The following is a 21468-nucleotide window of genomic DNA, read 5'->3' as shown; positions in this document are numbered from 1 at the left end:
CTCGTGGCCTACCGCAGGTAACGCCGGTGGGCCGGCAGGACGGGGATGTGAAAATAAGCGTCCTGCAAGTCCAACGCTACCATCCAGTCTCCCAGGTCCATGGTAGCTAAGACCTGAGCCAAAGTCAGCATCTTGAACGTCTCCTTCCGGAGGAAGCCATTGACGTTCCGTAAATCCAAGATAGGGCGTTGGCCCCCGTTGCCTTTCTTGGGAACCAGAAAGTAGTGGAGTAACAACCATACCCTACTTCTGGCCCAGGAACGCGCTCGATGGCCCCCTTGGCCAAGAGGGCCGCAACTTCCTCTTGCAGAAGACTCAAGTGATCCCCCGACACGCGGTGGTACTGCAGTGGCATGGCTGGAGGCGTTACCTCGAAGAGGAGGGAGTAGCCCCTTCGGACGATATGTAGCACCCACATGTCCGATGTGACAGTGCACCAGTGGAGGAGGTGATGGCGAACCCTGCCCCCCACTGGTGGAGTGGTGTGGCTCACTGGTTAGAGGCGGCAGACCCGGAAGCAGAGAACGGCCCGGGACCAGGGTTCAATTCCCGTCGCGGCAGGGTCGTGGACCAGGGTCAGCGGACTCGATAATTCTCGCCTCAGTGCCTACTCTAACCAGGGATCACATTTGGCAACTCTAGGCATTAAGCTTGCCTCATCTCTGCAATGGCCCCCCACAGACGCCGGGGATACCTGGTTTCACCTTGGAAATACCCAGAAGGGACCATCTCACAGGGAAAGCCAGGACGGGTTCCCGAGCGGTCTTCAGCGCCGGGAAGCTTACGGGCAGCTGTGCGCTTTACAAGTCCCACACATTTACATTTACTGGTGTCGAATGGGCCTGAAAGCTCGAACTAAGGGTTTTGAGGTGGATGCTGCAGGGGTAGGTGTGGACTGACCTCGCCGTTGTCCCCGACCGCCGCCACGGTGGTTACCACGTCCGTCACCGCACTGGATGTTAGTCTGCGGTGCGTGGCTTGCAGGACATGTGGGGGCGCCCCTTCCTTGGCCACGAAAGGAGCGAAAGGCAACAGTTTGCTGGCGCGGGCCGAGAGGCCCAAGGACTTGGCCGTAGCCCTGGAGTCCTTAAAGCGCCCAAGCGCACTGTCTGCCTTGTCGCCAAAGAGGCAATGGCCATCAAACGGCATGTCCATAAGGGTGTTTTGGACATCAGCCGAAAAGTTGGCAGACATCAGCCGAAAAGTTGGCAGACCTCAGCCAGGCGTGGTGGCGAATCGCCACCGTCGTTGCCATCGCTCTGCCCAGCGAGTCTGTGGTATCCAGCAGACACCGGATGGAATACCCTGCCGCAACTCGACCCTCCGCAAGGGCTTGGGTGAGTTTAGTCCGGACCCCCTCTGGACATTGTGGCAGCACGTCCGCGACCGTGTCCCACAGAGAGTGGGTGTAACGGCCCAAGAGGCACGCGGTGTTGACTGACCGCAACCCCAAACTAATGGAGGAGAACATCTTTTTACCATACTGTTCGTACCTCTTGGATTCCCGATCGGGGGGAGCCGTCGGGAATGCGGTCTGTGAGTTAAAAGCCTGGATGACCAGGCTCTCAGGGGTGGGGTGGGTGGACAGGAAGCAAGGGTCGCCCGGAGCCAGGCGGTGGCGTCTGGCCACATTCCTATCTACAGGCGGACCTGTAGCGGGCCTGGACCAGGTACACAGAAGAACGTTAGATAAGGCCTCATTAAACTGCAGCAGAGGCTCCGAGGAGCTTGTCTGCGGTTTAAGGACCTCAGTGAGGAGATTAGTACTCACGGCCGCGACGGGGAGTTCAAGGGATAAGGCCTTGGCCGCCAGCGTCAACACCACACTATAGGCAGCCCCCTACTCCGTAGCCACGTTAGGGGGGGAGGGGGGTGGGGACAAAACCAGTGTCTGGCGAAGTGTCCAGACCACTGGCATCCCCAAGCTCACCTGTCCAGTCCTGATAAGGCTGGCACTCACGCGCCAGAGGGTCCTCAGATCCCTCCCAATCCGCCTCGCCACCCATCTCCTGATACTCCAGGTCAAAGGATGGGGCCGGGTCATAGAAATAAAAATCTCCCATCGCCGTCGAGAGCAGCGCCGCTTCGACGCCAGACCCGAATCGAGGGCAGGACCAGGCACGGCGTTGTCCTGGTCCAGCGCCGGGGTCGGCGAGGTCGTCCGGCGACGACAGATCAAAAAGATCCAACAATGTAGTCAAAAAGTGACTAAAGGGTACTACTTTCTCCGGACCTGCGCTTGCTGGTGCGGAAAAAAGAAGAACTGACATCAGCGCACGAGGGCGGCATCTAAGTACTCAGACAACGTAATCCCGGCGCCAACTACGCAGACGGACGCAGAGCCGCAGACGACGCCTACGGACGCGCAAGGGTACTGCTATGCAAAAACTTCCAGATCCAGTCTGGGGATATTCTAAGGTAAGGAATATAATACTAACCTGTTTCTTTCAGATTAATATATATCTCTTACAGATATATCGTTACCAAAGGTAAGTAACTTGGTCATCTGAAAAACAATTAGATATGGATTCCTCACCTTAGAATAGATTCCCCAGCAATAGCAACCCCGGAGGTGGGTCTGCGAACTAAGTTCACACCAGAAAGTCCTGGAGAACAGAACTGCCAAAAAGCCGTCTATCCAGACTTGGCAATCCAGACAGTTATGTATGGTGAAAGTGTGCAACAAAGCCCACGTGTCTGCCTGGCAGATGTCATGAAGGGGAACTCCAAGCCCCAAAGCATTAGTGGCTGCCGTCACCCTGGTAGAATGACTGCGCAGCCCCACTGAAGGTTCCTTGTTCACTAAGGAATACCAGATTTTTATGCAAAGTACGACCCATCGAGAGATGGTCAGTTTTTGCACGGCCCTACCTCTCTTGGCACCCACAAAGCCAACAAAGAGCTGATCATCCACCCAGTATTATTTTATGTGATCCAGATAGAATGAAAGCGCATGTTTTGGATCCAGACGGTGGAGCCTCTCCTCTTCTTTAGAAGGATGCAGGGGTGGAAAAAAAGTGGGCAAAGTGATGGTCTGTCCTATGTGGAAAGAGGTAACCATTTTGGGAAGGAAAGAAGGCGTAGTGAGAAGGACAAGCTTGTCCAGAAGAACAGCCAGGAAAGGAGGTTTGTAAGAAAGCTTAAAGCTCACTCACCCTGTGAGCATCGGTGATGGCAACTAAAAAGGCAGTTTTGAGTGTCAAAAGTCTGAGAGGACAGTTATGTAGTCTCGAAAGGAGCGCACAGCACATGAGGTCAGAACCAGGTTCAAATTCCACTGGGGCATTACGAAAGGGATAGGAGGAAACAAGTGAGTAATGCCCTTAAGAAAACGATTTACAATAGGGGACTTGAAAAGAGAAGGTTGGTCCGGAAGGCGAAGAAAGGCTGAAATGAACAAAAGATAGGCCTTGAGAGTGCCCAGAGCAAAGCCCTGCTGGGCCAAGGAAAGACTGAAGAGGAGAACCTCTGAATAAGGGGCAGAAAGGGGATCCACAGCCTTTGTGGTGCACCAGGTCACACTTATTCCATCCACAGTTGTATACTGTTTTGGTGGAGGGACACCTGGCTGCCAAGAGAACGTTACAGACTTCGGGAGGAAGGTTAAAAGCGGTCAGCTGTCGCCGCTCAATCTTCATGCAAGGAGGTGGAGGCTGGACAGGTTCGGGTGGGGGACCGTCCCCTGCTGCTGCGACAGGAGATCCTCCCTAAGAGGCAGTCTGATCGGAGTATCGATGGCCATGTCCAAGAGCTCTGGAAACCAGACTCTTCGTGCCAGTCCGGAGCCACAAGAATGACTTTGGCCCGGTCGCGTTTGAGCTTCAGCACTCTGGTCAGAAGTGGTATAGGCGGAAAGGCGATTATAAGACCGCAACTCCACTCACGACGTAAAGCATCACCTAGCAAGCGCCGCCTTGGAAATTCCCACATACAGAACTGCGGACATTGCGCGTTCTTTTCAGTGGCGAATAGATCTAACCAAGGCTCTCCCCACTGCTGAAAGGGACCTTGTACCACCTCCGAGTGAAGGTGCCGTTCATGATCAAGCATGCACCAGCGACTGAGTTCGTCCACCCTGGCGTTCAGAGAAACTGCCAGGTGTTGAACCACGAGGGACATGCCCTGATGTTCTAGCCACTTCCAGAGACAAAGTGCCTCCTGACATAGGGTCCACGACCCCACCATGCCCTGTTTGTTGCAGTACCAAATGACGGTGTTGTCCGTGAACACCTGCACTACTCTTCCTTTGACAGAAGGAAGGAATGACTTCAGTGCAATACGAAATGCCCTGACATTCAGAAGGTTGATGTGGAGTCCTGAGACCAGAGGACTCCAATCTCCACCTCCCCCATGTGGTCGCCCCACCCCAGAAGTGATGCATCTGTCACCACTGAACTCTGGTTGGGAAAGGGAGAGGGCCCGCCGTTGACCCAATCCTGGTTCGTCAACCACCATTGCAAATGGTGTGCAGTGACCTCCGAGATCTGGATGCAATAGGAAAGAGTTCCCCGATGCTGTGCCCAATGGAACCTCAGGTCCCAATGCAGAGCCTCCATATGTCACCTGGCATTGTCCACCAGCAGGATGCCATGAGCCCTAGTAGCTGCAGGGTTATTCTGCCTGGAACCTGGGATAGAGGATGAAAGATCGGAGTCATAGCCCGAATGTCCCGGACTAGCTGCTCTGGAGGATAAGCCCAGATCTGCGATGTGTCCAGAACTGCTTCAATGAAAAGGAGCTTCTGGGATTGTATGAGGCGCTACTTTGGCACGTTGATGGTGAAGCCCAGCGAATGCAGGAGGTAGGCAGTAGTATGGAGGTGGGAGACGACAGCCTGGGCGAACCTGCCTTCAACAGCCAGTCATCGAGATAGGGGTGGACTGGAACACTTGATATGCGCAGATGAGCTGCGACCAACACCATCACTTTCGTGAACACCCGAGGGGCGCTGGAAAGGCCAAATGAAGCACAGTAAACTGAAAGTGCCTATGGTTTACCATGGACCATGGTAAGCCTGTGAGCCGGACGGGGATGTGAAACTAAGCATCCTGCAAGTCCAACGCTACCATCCAGTTCCAAGGTGGAAGGCAGAAAAAACCAGAGCCAATGTCAACATTCTGAAATTGTCCCGGAGGAAGCAGATGATGTTTCTGAGATCCAAGATAGGATGCAGGTTCTTGTCCTGCAGCCCACTGGCAAATGGTGGCCCTGAAAGGTCGGACTAGGAGGGTTTAGAGGCTGCTGCAGCGGGGGTGCTGGTGGACTGGCCCGCCCGCTGGCCCCCACAACGGTGGGTCCTATGTCCCAGGCCGCTCAGAGGCTGGACAGTTTGCACAGGCCTGTGGCTCTAGGTGAAACGTGGAGGGGCACCCCTCCGTAGCCACTAAAGGGGCATAAAGCAGAATGCGCAGGCGAGAGGTAGAAGCGAGGTCCAAGGAGCTGCCCGTAGCCCTGGAGTCCTTGAAGAGCTCAAGCGCGTTGTCTGCTAGGTCGCCAAACAAGCAACCGTCTTCAAAGGGCATGTCTAAAACTGTAGCTCGGACATCACCCGAAAAGCCAGTGGACCTCAGCCAGGCGTAGCGTCTCAGGGCTACAGATGTTGAAATAGTCTTGCCCAGCAAGTCGGCGGTGTCCCGTCCACATCGTAAGGCGAACTACGCTGCGTCTCTCTGTAAAAAAAACAGAGGCTCCGTATATTCTGTACCAAAGTAAGGTACAGTGTGCACAGAGTCCACAGTACCCAGAGGTAGGGCAGAGGCTAAAATAAGATATAACCTTACTCTCTAAAGTGGTAGCTTGGTCGAGCAGTAAGGCAGTCCCAGAAGACAGTGTAAAGCATTTGTTGTACACACTCAGTCAGCAAATGGTCTCATACACTCAAGAACTGAACTCCGGGCCAATTGTTTTGCATATAAAAATATAGTTACTTTATTCTAGAACCAAACCAAAAGACCTAAAATCCTTGAATTGGCTCCCGTTTGACGCAAGAACCCAGCTAAAAAATGCTTGCATGACACATAAGGCCTTACACCACAAGGCACCCATTTACCTCGCACAGAATTTGTCAATCTCTGGTGGCTCAAGGTCCTCTAGGGGTGCGGATAACCTACTGAAACCTCAAAGATTCAATAAAAAAAACATATAAACTATCCTTCTCTGGGATGGCGCCTAGGATTTGTAATACTCTTCCCCCTGAAACCAGATTGAATTATTCTTCCGTATCTTTCAGAAAGGAAGTAAAAGCGATTCTCATGGCAAAATTTACCTGACTGCTCTACCCGGTCCTGAACCTTTCTCATCCAAGACTCGTTGCTTAGGTTCTAGGAACAATGAATATGCTACTTACCAGTATGCATCTGTTCTTGGCATGTAGGGCTGCTAACATTCATATCTTAGCATATCTTAGCATTAGATCGCCGCCTAGTGTTGGGCTCGGATGATCGCACATTGTTGTCCTGGAAGAGTCTTCGAAGTATCCTGAGATAGGTGGCTCCTCCCCTGGACTACAGTGCGCATGGGCATCGGCTCCATCCCCAGATTGTTTTTCGCCATTGTGGCAGAAGATGGAGTGAAAAGTGTAAAGGATGTCCATGCTAATGAATAAATACAATAGTATATCTGCAGCTGCGACAGGCACCGGGGAGGAGGGCGGGCGATATGAATGTTAGCAGCCCTACATGCCAAGAACAGATGCATACTGGTAAGTAGCATATTCAGTTCGAGGCATGTGGGCTGCTAAATTCATATCTTAGCATAGAATACATAGCAGTCCCTCCATCAGCGGCGGTTGCCCGTGCCAGCTGCAGAAACCTGAAAAAGTGCCTTCAGAACAGCCTGTCCTACAGCAGCTTGCTGTTTGGAAAGCACATCAACACAGTAGTGTTTTGTAAAGGTATGTGGTGTAACCCACGTGGCTGCTCTGCAAATATCCTCTAAAGGAATGTTCCCTAGGAAAGCCATGGATGCCCCCAGTTTGCGTGTGGAGTGCGCTCTGGGGGGTATTGTTAAAGTGCGCTTGGCTTTTTGATAACATATCTGGATGCACTTAACAATCCATCTGGCTATCCCTGCTTTGGAAATCGGGTTGCCTTTGTGTTGTGGTGCGAAGGCAACAAAGAGTTGTTTTGTTTTTCTAAAGGGTTGTGTTCTGTCTATGTAGTACATCAACGCCCTCCGTACATCTAAGGTATGGAGCATTCTTTCCGCCACCGTTTGCGGGTTTTGAAAGAATGCTGGTAAGTCAATAGTTTGGTTTAGATGAAACTGTGACACCACCTTCGGAAGGAATTTGGGGTTAGTGCGTAGCACTACCCTATTTGGATGAATTTGAATGAATGGCTCTTGGATTGTGAGCGCCTGCAGCTCACTGACACGCCTCAGAGACGTAATAGCTACAAGGAAAGCTACTTTCCACGTAAGGAACTGGAGTTCACACGAGTGCAGTGGCTCAAATGGTGGTCCCATCAGTCTGGTGAGAACGACATTGAGGTTCCACACCGGAGCTGGCGGTGTTCTTGGGGGAATGACTCGTTTCAGACCTTCAAGGAAGGCTTTAATGGCGGGCACTCTGAAGACAGAGAGGTGCTGCCTGTTCTGGAGATAAGCCGCTATGGCGGATAGATGTATCCGAATGGAAGTGTACGCTAGATTGCACTTGTAAAGATGCAACAGATAGCAGATGATGTTGGGGATAGATGCATCTAGCGGGTTGATGTCATTGGCTGTACAGTAAATGACAAAACGCTTCCACTTTGCAGCATAGCATGCTCTAGTAGTTGGTTTCCTCGCCTCCTTGATGATGTTCATGCATTCCGGAGGTAGGTTAAGGTATCCAAACTCTAGGACTTCAGGAGCCAGATCGCCAGGTTGAGCTGTTGCGGATCTGGATGCTGAATTTCTCCATGGTTCTGCGTCAAAAGACTGGGCGTGAGGCGCAGTCTTTGATGCGGCACCACTGAGAGTTCGAGGAACGTGGTGTACCAAGCCTGGCGCGCCCACGTTGGAGCAACTAGGATGAGAGTCATCTCGTGCTGCCTTAGCTTTCTTGCGACCAGCGGTATTAGAGGGGCTGGCGGAAAAGCGTACGCAAATTTGCCTGACCAGTTCATCCATATCGCATTCCCCTGCGACTGTGGGTGAGGGAACCTGGCGGCAAAGTGTTGGCATTTTGCGTTCTCTTTTGTGGCAAACAGGTCTATCTCCGGATGACCCCACTGCCGGAAGTACGGGTGGAGGACAGATGGGTGTAACTCCCACTCGTGCATTTGATGGCTGTACCTGCTGAGCAGATCCGCCATCTGATTGTCCTTTCCTGGGAGGTGTTCTGCCATGAGGAAAATGTTCCTCTGAATGGCCCACTTCCACATGCTCTGAGCCAGATGAGACAGCTGTGGCGAGTGGGTGCCTCCCTGCTTTTGAATGTAGTACATCGCGGTCATGTTGTCCGTCCGGACTAGCACGACTTTGTTGCACAGATGTACAATGAAGGACTTGAGCGCCATGAAGATTGCCATCAGTTCCAGATAGTTGATGTGCATCTTCTGTTGCTGCGTCGTCCATAGTCCCTGCACTGTGTAAGTGAGCACATGAGCTCCCCATCCCTGGAGAGATGCGTCCGTTGTCAGAACAATCTGCGGCACAGGCTCTTGGAACAGTCGGCCCTTGCAAAGGTTGTGTGGAGTCCACCAATGCAGAGAGTCGTATGCCCGACTGGTAACCAACACTAGGTCTGTCAATTGCCCACGAGCCTGTGTCCACTGATTCGCTAAGCACTCCTGGAGCGGGCGCATATGTAGCCGTGCGTGAGGGACTATGAAGATGCAGGAGGCCATCATGCCTATCAACTGCATGAACACTCTCGCTGGAAGCGAGTGTTGTGGCCTGAACCTTTGGATCAGAGCCTGCATGCTGTCTATCCCGACTTGGTTTGGCTGAGCCATGGCCGTCAGGGTGTTGATCGTCGCACCTAGGAACTGCCGGACATGTGCCGGCTGAAGATGCGATTTTGGGTAGTTCAGGGAGAAACCCAGAGCGTGAAGAAGGTGAATTCTAGTCGACATGTCTGCGGCGCACTGTTGCTCTGACTTGGCTTGCACGAGCCAGTCGTCTAGGTAGGGGTAGACATGGATGTTCTGCCTCCTGAGGTGCGCCGCTACTGTCGCCAGACACTTGGTGAACACCCTCGGGGCTGTTGTGACTCCGAAGGGTAGGACCTTGAACTGGTAGTGCCTGCCTTGAATAGTGAACCTGAGGTATTTCCTGTGTGACGGGTGTAGTGGAATGTGGAAATAAGCATCCTTGAGATCTAAGGTTGCTAAGAAGTCTCCCTGGTTTAGCAAGGGAAGAATCTGTTGCAGTGTAAGCATGTGGAAATGTTCTGATAGTATGTACAGGTTGAGGGGACATAGATCTAGAATGGGTCTGAGAGATCCGTCCTTTGGAATAAGGAAGTACAGGGAATATACCCCTGTGCCTTCCTCTCCCACCGGCACGAGCTCGATTGCTCCCTTTTGCAGCATCACCACTACTTCCTGCTGCAATAAGAGCAAGTGCTCTGCGGACATAGGCCTTTGCCTTGGCGGGATGTTGGGTGGAGTGGACTTCAACTCTAGGCAATAACCATACTGGACTAGTTGTCGCACCCACCTGTCTGTGGTGATGTTTCTCCAGACGGGCAGGAACTGCTGCAGTCTCCCCCTGACAGGTGTTAGGTGGTCGGGGGGCAGTGACAGAGAGTCACTGTTTGCTTGGAGTAGAGGAGCGGGAGCTGTTGTTTCCTCTGCCGCGACCTCTGTTGCTGTTATTTCTGTAACCTCCCTTGTTCTGTTTTGTGAACGAGGATTGTGCCCCACCTTTTGAGAACTGGGATTGTTGACCCATTTGTCCTCTGGTGACTCCACGTGCACCAGAGCGAAGAAAATTGCTGCCACGAAACTGTTGTGACTGTAGGGCCCCCATAGACTTAGCAGTTTCTGTGTCTTTCTTTATTTTCTCTAGGGTGGTGTCAACATCTGGACCAAACAGACTATCAGGATTGAATGGCTGATTAAGAATTGTTGTCTGAATATCCGGTTTAAACCCTGAGATGCGGAGCCACGCTTGTCGTCTCAGCATAACGCTAGTGTTGATAGCTCTAGCAGCTGTGTCCGCAGCGTCAAGTGCACACTTGATGGCTGCGTTTGAGATTAGCTTTCCTTCCTCAATAAGCAGTTTGGTGCCCTCTTGGAACTGTGGAGGCAGGTGTTGTACAATCTGTTCTAGGGTGTCGTAGTGCGCCCTATCGTAACGCGCCAAGAGTGCCTGTGTATTGGCGATGCGCCAAAAGTTTGATGCCTGTGCAGCTACTCTTTTGCCCCCTGCCTCTAGCACTTTGGACTCCTTATCCGGGGGAGGAGCTTCACCCGTTGTCTGGGAGTTGGCACGTTTCCTGGCATTGGCGACCACAAGAGTCCAGTGGCAATTGTCCCCGAATGTATGCGGGGTCTGCAGGTGCAGGTCTGTACTTTTTTCAATGCGAGGGTTGACCACTCTCGCTCTTGTAGGCTCCTTAAATATGTCCCCAGCATGCTTGAGGACTCCTTTAAGCATAGGCAGTGTCTTTACTGTCCTTTCAGAGACTGAAAAAGTGTCGAAAAGGAAGTCTTCCTCAACCGGGTCGGCATGCATGTCCACATCATGATTGGCTGCCGCCCTTTCGAGTAGTGCATGAAAACCTGCTGAATCCTCAGTCGGGGATGCCCGTGCATTAAAAAGCTGCGGGTCCTGCCCCGCACCTTGGGTGTTCTGGTCACCAGTGTCATCATATGAATCCGGTTGTGCATCAGGTTCATTGATAGGGAAATTGTACTGCTCGTCCTCATCATACCCCTCACCCGCAGAGTGTTCTGGGGAGGGAGTAGGGCTCCGTCTCGGAGGAGGCTGGATTGGTTCCGTGAGGCCTGAGGCGTCAAGGGGCACCCTCTTCTTCTTTAGTGGGATGACATAGGAGTCCACTGGCTCCGAAGTGATTTTCCTCTTATAGAGGGTCAGTTTGCCTGTGTCAGCGTCGATGAAATGCTCTGAATCGTCCTCGGATTCGAGTACCCGACGTGGAAGCGGGCCAGTCGGTGAAGAAATCACCTGTTTCGGTGCCGATTTGGTTGAAAATGCTTTCGGCGCCTCCTTCGGCGGCAAAATAAAGAGAAGTTTCCCAGATGGCTTCGCTGGAGTGTCCTTTTGCGGCTGCGGCGATGGTATCGGAGCCGACGGGGCAAAGGCCTTCTCCCTGATTCTTTGCAGTGATTCGGCTATGGGGGACGCCTCACTCACAGTTTGTTTCGGCGCTGACGAGGATGGTCTGATCTTTCCCTCGGATCCGACGTCCTTGTGGGCCTTGTGCGCTTTGGGCGCGGATCCTGTCTTTACCGCCTCCGATTCCTGTGTTCGGGGCGCAGACTTCTTTCCGTGTGCCTGCGTAGCCTCCTTGGAGCCGACTTTGGCGGGCTTGGACGGCGTCGTAGCCGCTGACCCGTGCCGACCATCTTTCTTGGAGGACCCCTCCCCTGGCGTCGGTTTCGATTTTGCAGCATCGGAATCGACGGACTTCTTCGACTTCTGCGGACCGGAGGTCGACGGAGTCGATGGGGTAGCGGGCACCGTCGTTTTCACCGGCACGGCAGCCATCTTAGGGACACTCGAGTCCTTAAGTTTCGGTTTCGTTTTCGGGTCGGCCATTTTAGGTGTTGTCGATCCCGATGGTTTCGGTTTCGGAACAGTCTGCTCAGCAAGTAAGTCCGTGGCCGGGCCCGAAGGCGGGGCTGTGGCTTGCGGCAACGGGTCTTGGGTAAGGCCGACAGGCGATCCCGTGTCCCGGTCGGTATCCTCGTAACCTTCGGGGCAGAGCTCGTCCCCCGAGCTGTCTGCCGCGGCCTCATAAATCTCATCGTCGTCTCCTACCTCGTCGACGTATTCAAGGCCTTGACCCGCGACTCCGTCGTCGTCTCCCGGATCCGCCTCGACCTCCGTCTCGGGTGGGGAGATTTGGAGAAGATGACCCTGGTCCTCTTCGTCCTGGTCGCCGAAGATGTTCTCCGGATCCGGGGCCGCTTGTTTAGCTTCCATGCGCACCGCGCGCCGAAGCTTGAGAGTCTTCTTTGAGCGGAACTGTGCACACAACTTGCACTTGCCGTCGTCGTGGTCAGGCGAAAGGCATTTGTTACACACGGGGTGTAGATCGATGTGTGGGTACTTGGACCCACAGAGCGGGCAGTACTTAAACGGGCTCCGCTCCATGTCCGAAAAGTTTTGCAGTCGTGTCGCGATGAGAAGGCCTCAAAGTTCCGAGAGCGAAGAAAACTCCGCTTATTCCGGCTCCAAGAGACGGAAGACTCGAGACCGTGCGCAGACAATACCGACGCAAGAAAATCGAGGCCTTTTGGCCGCTAAAAGTTAGTTTTTCTTGGTTCCGACAGTAAGACGTCGAGACCACATCCGAACCCAATGGCGGAAAAAAACAATCTGGGGATGGAGCCGATGCCCATGCGCACTGTAGTCCAGGGGAGGAGCCACCTATCTCAGGATACTTCGAAGACTCTTCCAGGACAACAATGTGCGATCATCCGAGCCCAACACTAGGCGGCGATCTAATGCTAAGATATGCTAAGATATGAATTTAGCAGCCCACATGCCTCGAACCTATGATCCCAGGCTTAGGTACTTTATGACTTTTTCTATGTGTTTTATTTTATTTATCTCATGCTTGTTCACTATATTGTGTCTTGCTATTCTTTATGTATATTCAACTCTGTTCATTGTAAAGCGCTCTGATATCTGCAAGGATCTTGTTCGCGGTCTATAAAACTTTCTAAATAAATAAAATAAATAAAACAGTAGGTATTAAATACTTTCTCAGAATGAGATGTTGCAATTGAATACTTTGAAATAACAATATACTTTGGAATGCAATAGTTACAGTTGTTGCAATATGCAACACAAGTTAAACACAATATAACATTGAGCTCAATGGAAGTTAAGTAAATGCAATAAAATCATTTTACAAATGTTTTCCTTACACGGGGCTGAATCCTGGATTCAGCCCTGGTGCATTTCCTGTAAACAGTTGGAAGAAATAGTTTTTGTTACACAGGCGATTAAGGAATATTTGTAAGTTTTGAAAATCGACACTTAGAAGAATTTCTGGCAAAAACCAGGCAATGTATTCCGATGGAGGAAAATCGAGTTAACAGTAAATCACGGTTATAATTACTTTTCAGGTTCAGTGCTGGGCTCAAAGATGCAGCACTGTGATCTCTCCAGGTAGCAGGTGAGTATTTTCGTTGATCGGTTGATTTTTAGTGAATATTTTCAAGGTGCAAAACTCGACACTTCGAAGAAATTCGGAGTGAAACCCAGCCAATGTTACTCTATGGAGAAAATCAAGTTATCAGTCTTTGGGTAAATACTCTGCTGGCAGAGTTAAGGTTCTGGGGGTAGACTCAGGGGTCTCCCAGGGTCAGGCAAGTACAGTTGTTACACCCTCAGCGGCACAGGGGGAGCCGAGTGCAGAGAGAGTAGGCCCAATGTTATCCTTCGGTTGGTGGCTGCTAACAGGCAGCCCACGTGGCTGTGGGCGCGGAGCTCCTGGTCACTTACACAGGGCAAGTGGGGAAGTAGGATAGGGTAGATGATACACTCCCACTGGCACTCGGGCGGCTGGGTGCAGAGTGCTTTTGGGCCTTCGGGCGCCCAATGTATTTCAATGGGAGACTTGGAAGTTGAACAAAGGCTGCAGGCTCGGGACGGAGATTCTTCAAGTGCGACCACCACTTCAAGCGGTAAGTTGGGGAATTGGAGGATAGGTAGACACCCAGGAGTTGGGCACAGGGGGCTGTGGGGCGCCGGGTGCATGGGTGTCTTTTGGCTTCAGGAAATCCTCGCAGTCCCCACGGGAGAGGTCCTCTTGGTCTTTGTCCTATCAGGCACGGGCCGGACTCGGCAGGTGCAGAGTGTGCTGAATTCGCGGTTCCTGGCTGGCACCAGGGTTTGTTGTTGTTTGAGCAGAACCACTGCTCGTGGGAGTCCCAGTCTTTGGCTGAGCAAGGCAGTCAGGTCCTCTGGGGTTTTTGAGGTTGCTGACCACTGGAGACGCCGGAGTTTAGCAGGAGCAGGGTCAAGGATCAACAGGCTTGTAGGGCTGGGCCCAAGTCAGTTGGTGTCGTCCTCTTGTTAGCAGATGCACGGCAGGTCTTCTTTCTTCTTGTAGTTTCGAAATCGGGATCTGAGGAAGGAAGGTTCAGGGTGCCCCTAAATACTAAATTTAGGTGTGTTACAGGTAGGGCAAGGGTAGGGACCAATGGGTCCCTGTCCTGTGGTGAGTACACCCCCTCTCCTCCTACTCTCCAGTGGGAGGGGGGCAGGAGCCCAGCTGATTGGTTAGGGTTCCCCATCCTCAAGATGGCGGGAGCCCGGAGTTGTGCTTCACCTCGCCTCTCCCACCTGAGGGGTGGGTTTGGCAGAGGCTGGCACAACCCCTTTCCTCACTTAGGGTTGCCCCCTTGTTTCCCCGCCAGAGTGGGGGTCAGAACCGGTGGGGGCCAGTTGCTGAGTACAGCAAGTGGCCTGGAGTAGCTCACAAAGGCGGCATGCCTTTGAAGCTTCCCCTGCCCATCCTGGGGGAGGAGGCTTGGCACCTAGTCCCAGGTAGGCATTGTTTCAGGCCCCCGAGAGCAGCAAGCACTCGACCCAGGGGTCCAGAAACATGTCTGGTGGTGGCAGACAGCAAACACCTTATGTAAAGCAATGGCTGCCTTCCATATTTCACATGATGGGCACTTAGAGCAAAGTGAAGTGATTTCTGACAGAAAAAAAGGTGCAAGTGGCATGAGAAAATATAACTACATATTTCTGTACTTGACAAGAGAAGCAAAGGAATAGAGTAAACATGTCAGAAAAAGACATCTGAACGAAAGCCTCAAGTGTTCAGAGATCCTTCACTTGCTAGTCCAAAAACAAGTCTCTAGGGTGTCAACTGCAAGGCAATGCACTATGGGTAAGGGAAACTACCAGTCAAAGAGTTCATTTTTTCGCTTCTTTCAAAGCAAGCCTATTAGGCTGCATTTGTACTCTAATGTAGGCAGGTTTTCACCCAAGATGCTGCTATGCAGTAAAAAAAAAACTAAAAAAAAAAACTGGAATTTTGAAAGCTTAGAATCCACATACTAGAAATCTGCTCCAGAGGAGACTCTTCCAATGGAAGAAAATGCTGTACTTTTAATTCCATTGGCCAAAAATATAGGAAAGTGTTCCCGAGTCCCTGCACGCAGCAGGAAATTAGTCTAATGTTTATGTCTATCAATGAAGATTCTACTGGAAGAGACAGAGGGCCCAGTGTTGAGGGTTGGAGAAGGGAAATTCTGCACTGGTCGTCTTATGAGGGAGCTGTTCAACAGATGCCAGGAGGGGCCAGGGATCCCTTGAAGCTGCCAGGGCATGGGAGCCATTAGTGGAGGAATTGAAACATCCAAATAGCTCCTTATTCGAGGAGCCTCCACACCCCCCCGATTTCATGGGTCACACTCTAAGCCTTTGGAGTGCGCACCTGTACTACGAGCATGTAGACATCCCTAATATGTGAGCACATAGAACATTTCAGGATCCGGGCAATAACGACACCATGGGGCTTTGCTCGACACCCTAGACTCCAAGATGGGAAAAACGTTAAATCACCGCTTTATAACTAGTAGCAGGCAGAGCCATGGCACGCCTGAGGAAGAGGAGGCGGGGTCAGGGGAGTTCCTGTTTCTTATAGGTGGGTCTACAGTTCGTCAACCATGGGACCTTGGATGCGTACGATGGTGCTGTGATTGACATAACGTTTTCAATCTGGTAGGAGTCCTGCCGGGTGGGAGGTTCATGCATTATCAGCTTGTTGCAATTTGTGGACACTGAATGTATATTAGTCTTATTTGGTAACAAGCACCTGTATGCAACTGAAAATAAAAAAAATAAAAATAAAAAAATAAAAATCAAAGAAGATTCTACAATGCAGAAACATTTTTCCATAAAAACAACCAAATTCCAATTAGTCTAGTGATTTCATTCTCTACTCGTCCAGTTCCAAACTCACCCTTTCTTGCTTCTCGCGCTCTTTTTCAGCATGAAAGGCCTGCCATTGCTCAGACACAAAAACCATGAATTTCTGCCCATGAACCTTAAACTCCATCATCTGTTCTTGTTCCCAGGAATCTATGCGAACCTTCAATTCTTCTTCCAGCTGTTCAGAAATAACAATTGTACATTTTTGCTTATAAATAATTGACAAAGAATAAGTCTACAACTTTCCATAACTGAACCAACAGTTCTAAAACAAAAAATTCTTCAAATGATACAAAAGTTTCAATCTAAGTCATCACAGACAAATAAGAGTTTTGCTTTCTTCCCACATCCTCTGACCCTCAGTTTGTTCGAAAGGATTTATTTTTAGAATACACTGTTAATTGCAAATTGGGCATCTTAATTAAGGTTCAGATATAGTATTTCAGCCACAGGTCCGACATTTATCCAGCATTCACCCAAATACTGTTTTTATGGACCGGAGTACACAGATTAATAAATCTTCCACTAGTCCCTACCAATGGAATATAAAACCATTATGAATGTTACACCCAGAACCGACATTCACTGTGAATTCATCATAGTAGAATCAGTCATGTCAGACATCTGTAGAGGTCAGAAAAATTTAAATTTCCCGCTAACATTACTTTGGACCATAGTGCCCAAAGACACTCTTGAAGGGGACACATATAAAGCCTTGAAAGAGGGAGTATGGCTACACAGGAGGCCTTTGCCATGACTGCATTCAGGACAGAAGGCAGAAAGGGTTGGATCTGAAGGGGCAGGAAGTGGGAGTTGGTGGAATAGACTTTAAACTCAAAGCTTTCGAGGAGGGATGTGGGCTAGGCACTCCTGTCTGCTTGGACCCTTGAGAAGCCAGTCTTCTAGGTAAGGGAAGAAGTGAGTCACTCTTTCTGAGGTTGTCAGGTTGGACTACTTGGCATTTGAGGAAGATAATTGGGGCTGCCCTGACTGTTGGGGAGTGTGAAGAATACACAAATGGCACATGCTGTGCTCATTCTTTCAGGACTTCTTTTCTCCCTACTAACAGCACCGGTTAGTCAGCATGGTGACTTGAAAGATAAGAGACACTATGAAAAAAATAGAAACACTATCATTCAAAGTAGTTGAAAAACACTGAATGGCAGTAAAAGACAAATTAAGCCAAAAATAGCCTCACTAGTGGGCTGGAAAACCAACATCTTCACTTACACTAATGAATGATGTGAAGGGTGGCAACTCCTCAAATTCTGAAGGGTGCACTGCCAGTTGGCACTGGGCGTGAAAATCATACTAGAGTGCTTTTGATTTGTTTTTGATAAAGGGTTCAAAACAGTGCCATTTGCAATGTAAATCTATTTAGCTAAACGGATGTGCTTTAAAAAAAATCGAATATGCTACTTACCAGTATGCATCTGTTCTTGGCATGTAGGGCTGCTGACATTCATATCTATTGCATTGATTCCCACCTAGTGTTGGGTCCGGGTGATTGCACATTGTTGTCCTGGAAGAGTCTTTGAAGTATCACGAGATAGGTGGCTCCTCCCCTGGACTACAGTGCGCATAGGCATCGACTCCATCCCCAGATTGTTTTTAGCCATTGTGGCAAAGATGGAGTGTAACACTGAGTGATGACCATGCTAAGAGTAATAGTAAGTGCTGCAGCCGCTACAGGCGCCGGGGAGGAGGGCGGGCGATATGAATGTCAGCAGCCCTACATGCCAAGAACAGATGCATACTGGTAAGTAGCATATTCGTTTCGAGGCATGTGGGCTGCTGAATTCATATCTATTGCATAGAATACATAGCAGTCCCTCCATTAGCGGCGGCCGCCTGTGCCAGCTGCAGCAGTTTGAAAAAGTGTCTTTAGAACAGCCTGCCCTACAGCTGCCTGCTGTTTGGAGTGCACATCTACACAGTAGTGTTTTGTAAATGTGTGTGGTGTAGACCATGTGGCTGCTCTACAAATGTCTTCTAAAGGAATATTTCCAAGGAAAGCCATGGAGGCCCCCAACTTGCGGGTGGAGTGCGCCCTTGGTGGGATTGTTAAAGTGCGCTTTGCTTTCTGATAGGAAATTTGAATACACTTAACAATCCACCAGGCTATGCCTGCTTTGGAAATGGGGTTACCTTTGTGTTGTGCTGAAAAGGCAACAAAAAGTTGTTTCGTTTTCCTAAAACCTTTGGTCCTATCAATGTAATACATTAAAGCTCTTTTGACATCAAGAGTGTGGAGCATTCTCTCTGCTACCGACTCAGGGTTTTGGAAGAACACAGGCAGTTCAATAGTCTGATTGATATGGAACTGTGAAACCACCTTTGGAAGAAATTTAGGGTTAGTGCGAAGCACCACCCGGTTTGAGTGAATTTGTATGAATGGCTCTTGGATAGTTAGTGCCTGGAGTTCACTAACTCGTCGCAGTGATGTAATCACTATCAAGAAAGCCACTTTCCATGTTAAGAATTGAATCTCGCATGAATGTAGAGGCTAAAAAGGTGGACCCATTAGTCTGGTGAGGACTAAATTAAGGTTCCAGTCAGGAGCTGGTGGGGTCCTGGGAGGAATGACTCGTTTGAGTCCTTCTAGAAAAGCCTTAATGGCAGGCACTCTGAAAAGTGAGAGATGCTGCGTGTTTTGTAGATAAGCCGCTATGGCGGATAAATGTATTCGAATGGAAGCATATGCTAGATTGCATTTGTAAAGATGTAACAGATAACAAATGATGTTGTGAGTAGATGCATCCAGCGGGTTGATGTGTTCTGCACAGTAAATGACAAACAGCTTCCATTTTGCTGCATAGCATGCTCTGGTGGTGGGCTTTCGTGCCTCCCGTATGATATCCATGCAGTCGGGAGGCAAGTTAAGGTAGCCAAATTCTAAGACTTCAGGAGCCAGATCGCTAGGTTGAGCTGTTGCGGATCTGGGTGCTGAATGTCGCCATAGCTCTGCGTCAAAACCCTGGGAGTGAGGCGCAGCCTTTGATGCGGTACCACGGAAAGTTCCAGAAACGTGGTGTACCATGGTTGGCGTGCCCACGTTGGAGCAACCAGGATGAGCGTCATCGAGTGTTGCTTTAGTTTGCGTGCCACCAGCGGTATTAGAGGTGCTGGGGGAAAAACGTACGCAAATTTGCCTGACCAGTTCATCCATATCGCATTGCCCTGCGACTGTGGGTGCGGGAACCTGGCGGCAAAGCTTTGGCATTTTGCGTTTTCCCTTGTGGCGAACAGGTCTATCTCTGGATGACCCCACTGCTGGAAGTAAGGGTGGAGTACTGATGGATGCATTTCCCACTCGTGCATTTGGTGGCTGTACCTGCTGAGCATGTCTGCCATCTGGTTGTCCTTGCCTGGGAGGTGCTCCGCCATGAGGAAGATGTTCCTCTGAATGGCCCACTTCCACATGCTCTGAGCCAGATGAGACAACTGTGGCGAGTGTGTACCTCCCTGCTTCTGAATGTAGTACATCGCCGTCATGTTGTCCGCCCGGATCAACACAACTTTGTTGCACAGATGTACCTTGAATGCCTTCATTGCCATGAAGATTGCCATCAGCTCCAGGAGGTTTATGTGCATCTTCTTTTGCTGCGTTGTCCATAGTCCCTGCACCGTGTAGTGGAGTACATGAGCTCCCCATCCCTGGAGAGATGCGTCCGTCGTTAGGATGATTTGTGGCACAGGCTCCTGGAACGGTCGTCCCTTGCAAAGGTTGTGTGGATTCCACCAATGCAGAGAGTTGTATGCACAACCGGTTACCAACACTAGGTCTTTCAACTGTCCGTGAGCCTGAGTCCACTTATGTGCCAAGCACTCCTGAAGCGGACGCATATATAGTCTCGCATGCGGGACTATGAAGATACAGGAGGCCATCATGCCTATCAACTGCATGAACACCCGTGCTGGAAGCGAGTGTTGCGGTCTGAATTTCTGTATTAGCAATTGAATGCTGTTGATCCTCACTGGATTTGGCTGTGCTGTGGCTGCCAGAGTGTTTATCGTCGCGCCCAGATACTGCCGTATATGGGTGGGCTGAAGGTGTGATTTTGGGTAATTCAGTGAAAATCCCAGATCGTGAAGAAGGTGAGTGGTGTGGGACATGTTGGCTGCGCACTGCTGGGCTGACTTTACTTGGACAAGCCATTCGTCTAGATAAGGGTAGACGTGAATGTTTCGTCTCCTGAGGTGTGCGGCCACTGTCGCCAGGCACTTTGTGAACACCCTGGGGGCTGTAGTCACTCCGAAAGGGAGGACTTTGAATTGGCCATGCGGATTCTGAATGGTGAATCTGAGGTATTTTCTGTGTGATGGATGTAGAGGAATGTGAAAATATGCATCTTTTAGATCTAAAGTGGCGAGGAAATCTCCCTGATTGAGCAACAGAAGAACCTGCTGCAGTGTTAGCATGTGAAAATGTTCTGATAGAATGTACTGGTTTAGGGTTCTGAGGTCCAGTATGGGCCTGAGGGACCCGTCCTTTTTTGGGATTAAGAAGTACAGGGAGTACACTCCTGTGCCTCTTTCTTCCACCGGCACGAGCTCGATTGCCCCTTTTTGCAGCATGACGAGTACCTCCTGCTGCAATAAGTGCAAATGCTCTGTGGACATAGGACGGTGTTTTGGGGGTATGTTGGGTGGAGTGGATGTTAACTCCAGACAATAACCGTACTGGATAAGCTTTCTGACCCACCTGTCTGTGGTGATGGATTTCCAGACTGGCAGGAACTGTTGGAGTCTCCCCCCGACCGGTGTCGTATAGTCGGGGGGCAGTGACAAGGCGTCACTGTTTGTTGGCGGCGGAGGATCGGGAGCTGTTGTTTCCACGACCTCTGCCTTTGGCGCTGTTTCCACGATAGCCACCTCTATTTTGTTTGTTGTACGTGGTCTGCGCGCCTCCTTTATTGTACTCGGTTTGCTGGGACAGCTGGCCTCTGGAAACACCTCTATTGCCTGAGCGACAAAAAGAACCACCCCTGAACTGCTGCGACTGGAGAGCCCCCATGGACTTTGCAGTCTCAGTGTCCTTTTTGATTTTTTCTAGGGTGGTGTCCACCTCAGGTCCAAATAAGTGATCAGGGTTTACAGGCTGATTTAGGATGGTGGTTTGTATCTCCGGCTTGAACCCAGAGATTCTGAGCCAGCCTTGTCTCCGTAACATCACGCTGGTATTAATGGCCCTGGCCGCGGTGTCTGCTGCGTCCAGTGCACACTTAATAGAAGCATTAGAGATGAGTTTCCCTTCCTGTATGAGCATCTCAGCTGCCTCTTTATATTCATCTGGCAGGTCTTGTAACAGGGTCTCAAGTGTATCGTAATGTGCCCTGTCATATCTGGCTAAGAGTGCCCGAGTGTTTGAAATGCGCCAGATATTGGCCGCTTGAG

General features: G+C 50.5%; 1 protein-coding gene across 4 annotated transcripts in view; it reads right to left on the bottom strand.

Annotated features, from left to right (window-relative positions):
* Positions 1 to 21468, bottom strand: part of LOC144824137 (protein regulator of cytokinesis 1-like) — a 619082-nt gene that overhangs the window by 268401 nt on the left and 329213 nt on the right. For all 4 annotated transcript variants that reach the window (XM_078683256.1, XM_078683257.1, XM_078683258.1 and 1 more), the window contains exon 10: positions 16103 to 16249. In XM_078683256.1, coding sequence (XP_078539382.1) covers positions 16103 to 16249 — 147 coding nt within the window. The remainder of the gene's footprint in view (positions 1 to 16102; positions 16250 to 21468) is intronic.

The sequence above is a fragment of the Lissotriton helveticus genome, chromosome 3_1 (assembly GCF_964261635.1).
Source record: "Lissotriton helveticus chromosome 3_1, aLisHel1.1, whole genome shotgun sequence".
NCBI lineage: Eukaryota > Metazoa > Chordata > Amphibia > Caudata > Salamandridae > Lissotriton > Lissotriton helveticus.
Note: the sequence above shows the minus strand (reverse complement) of the source record. Positions and strands in the feature narration are given on the sequence as shown.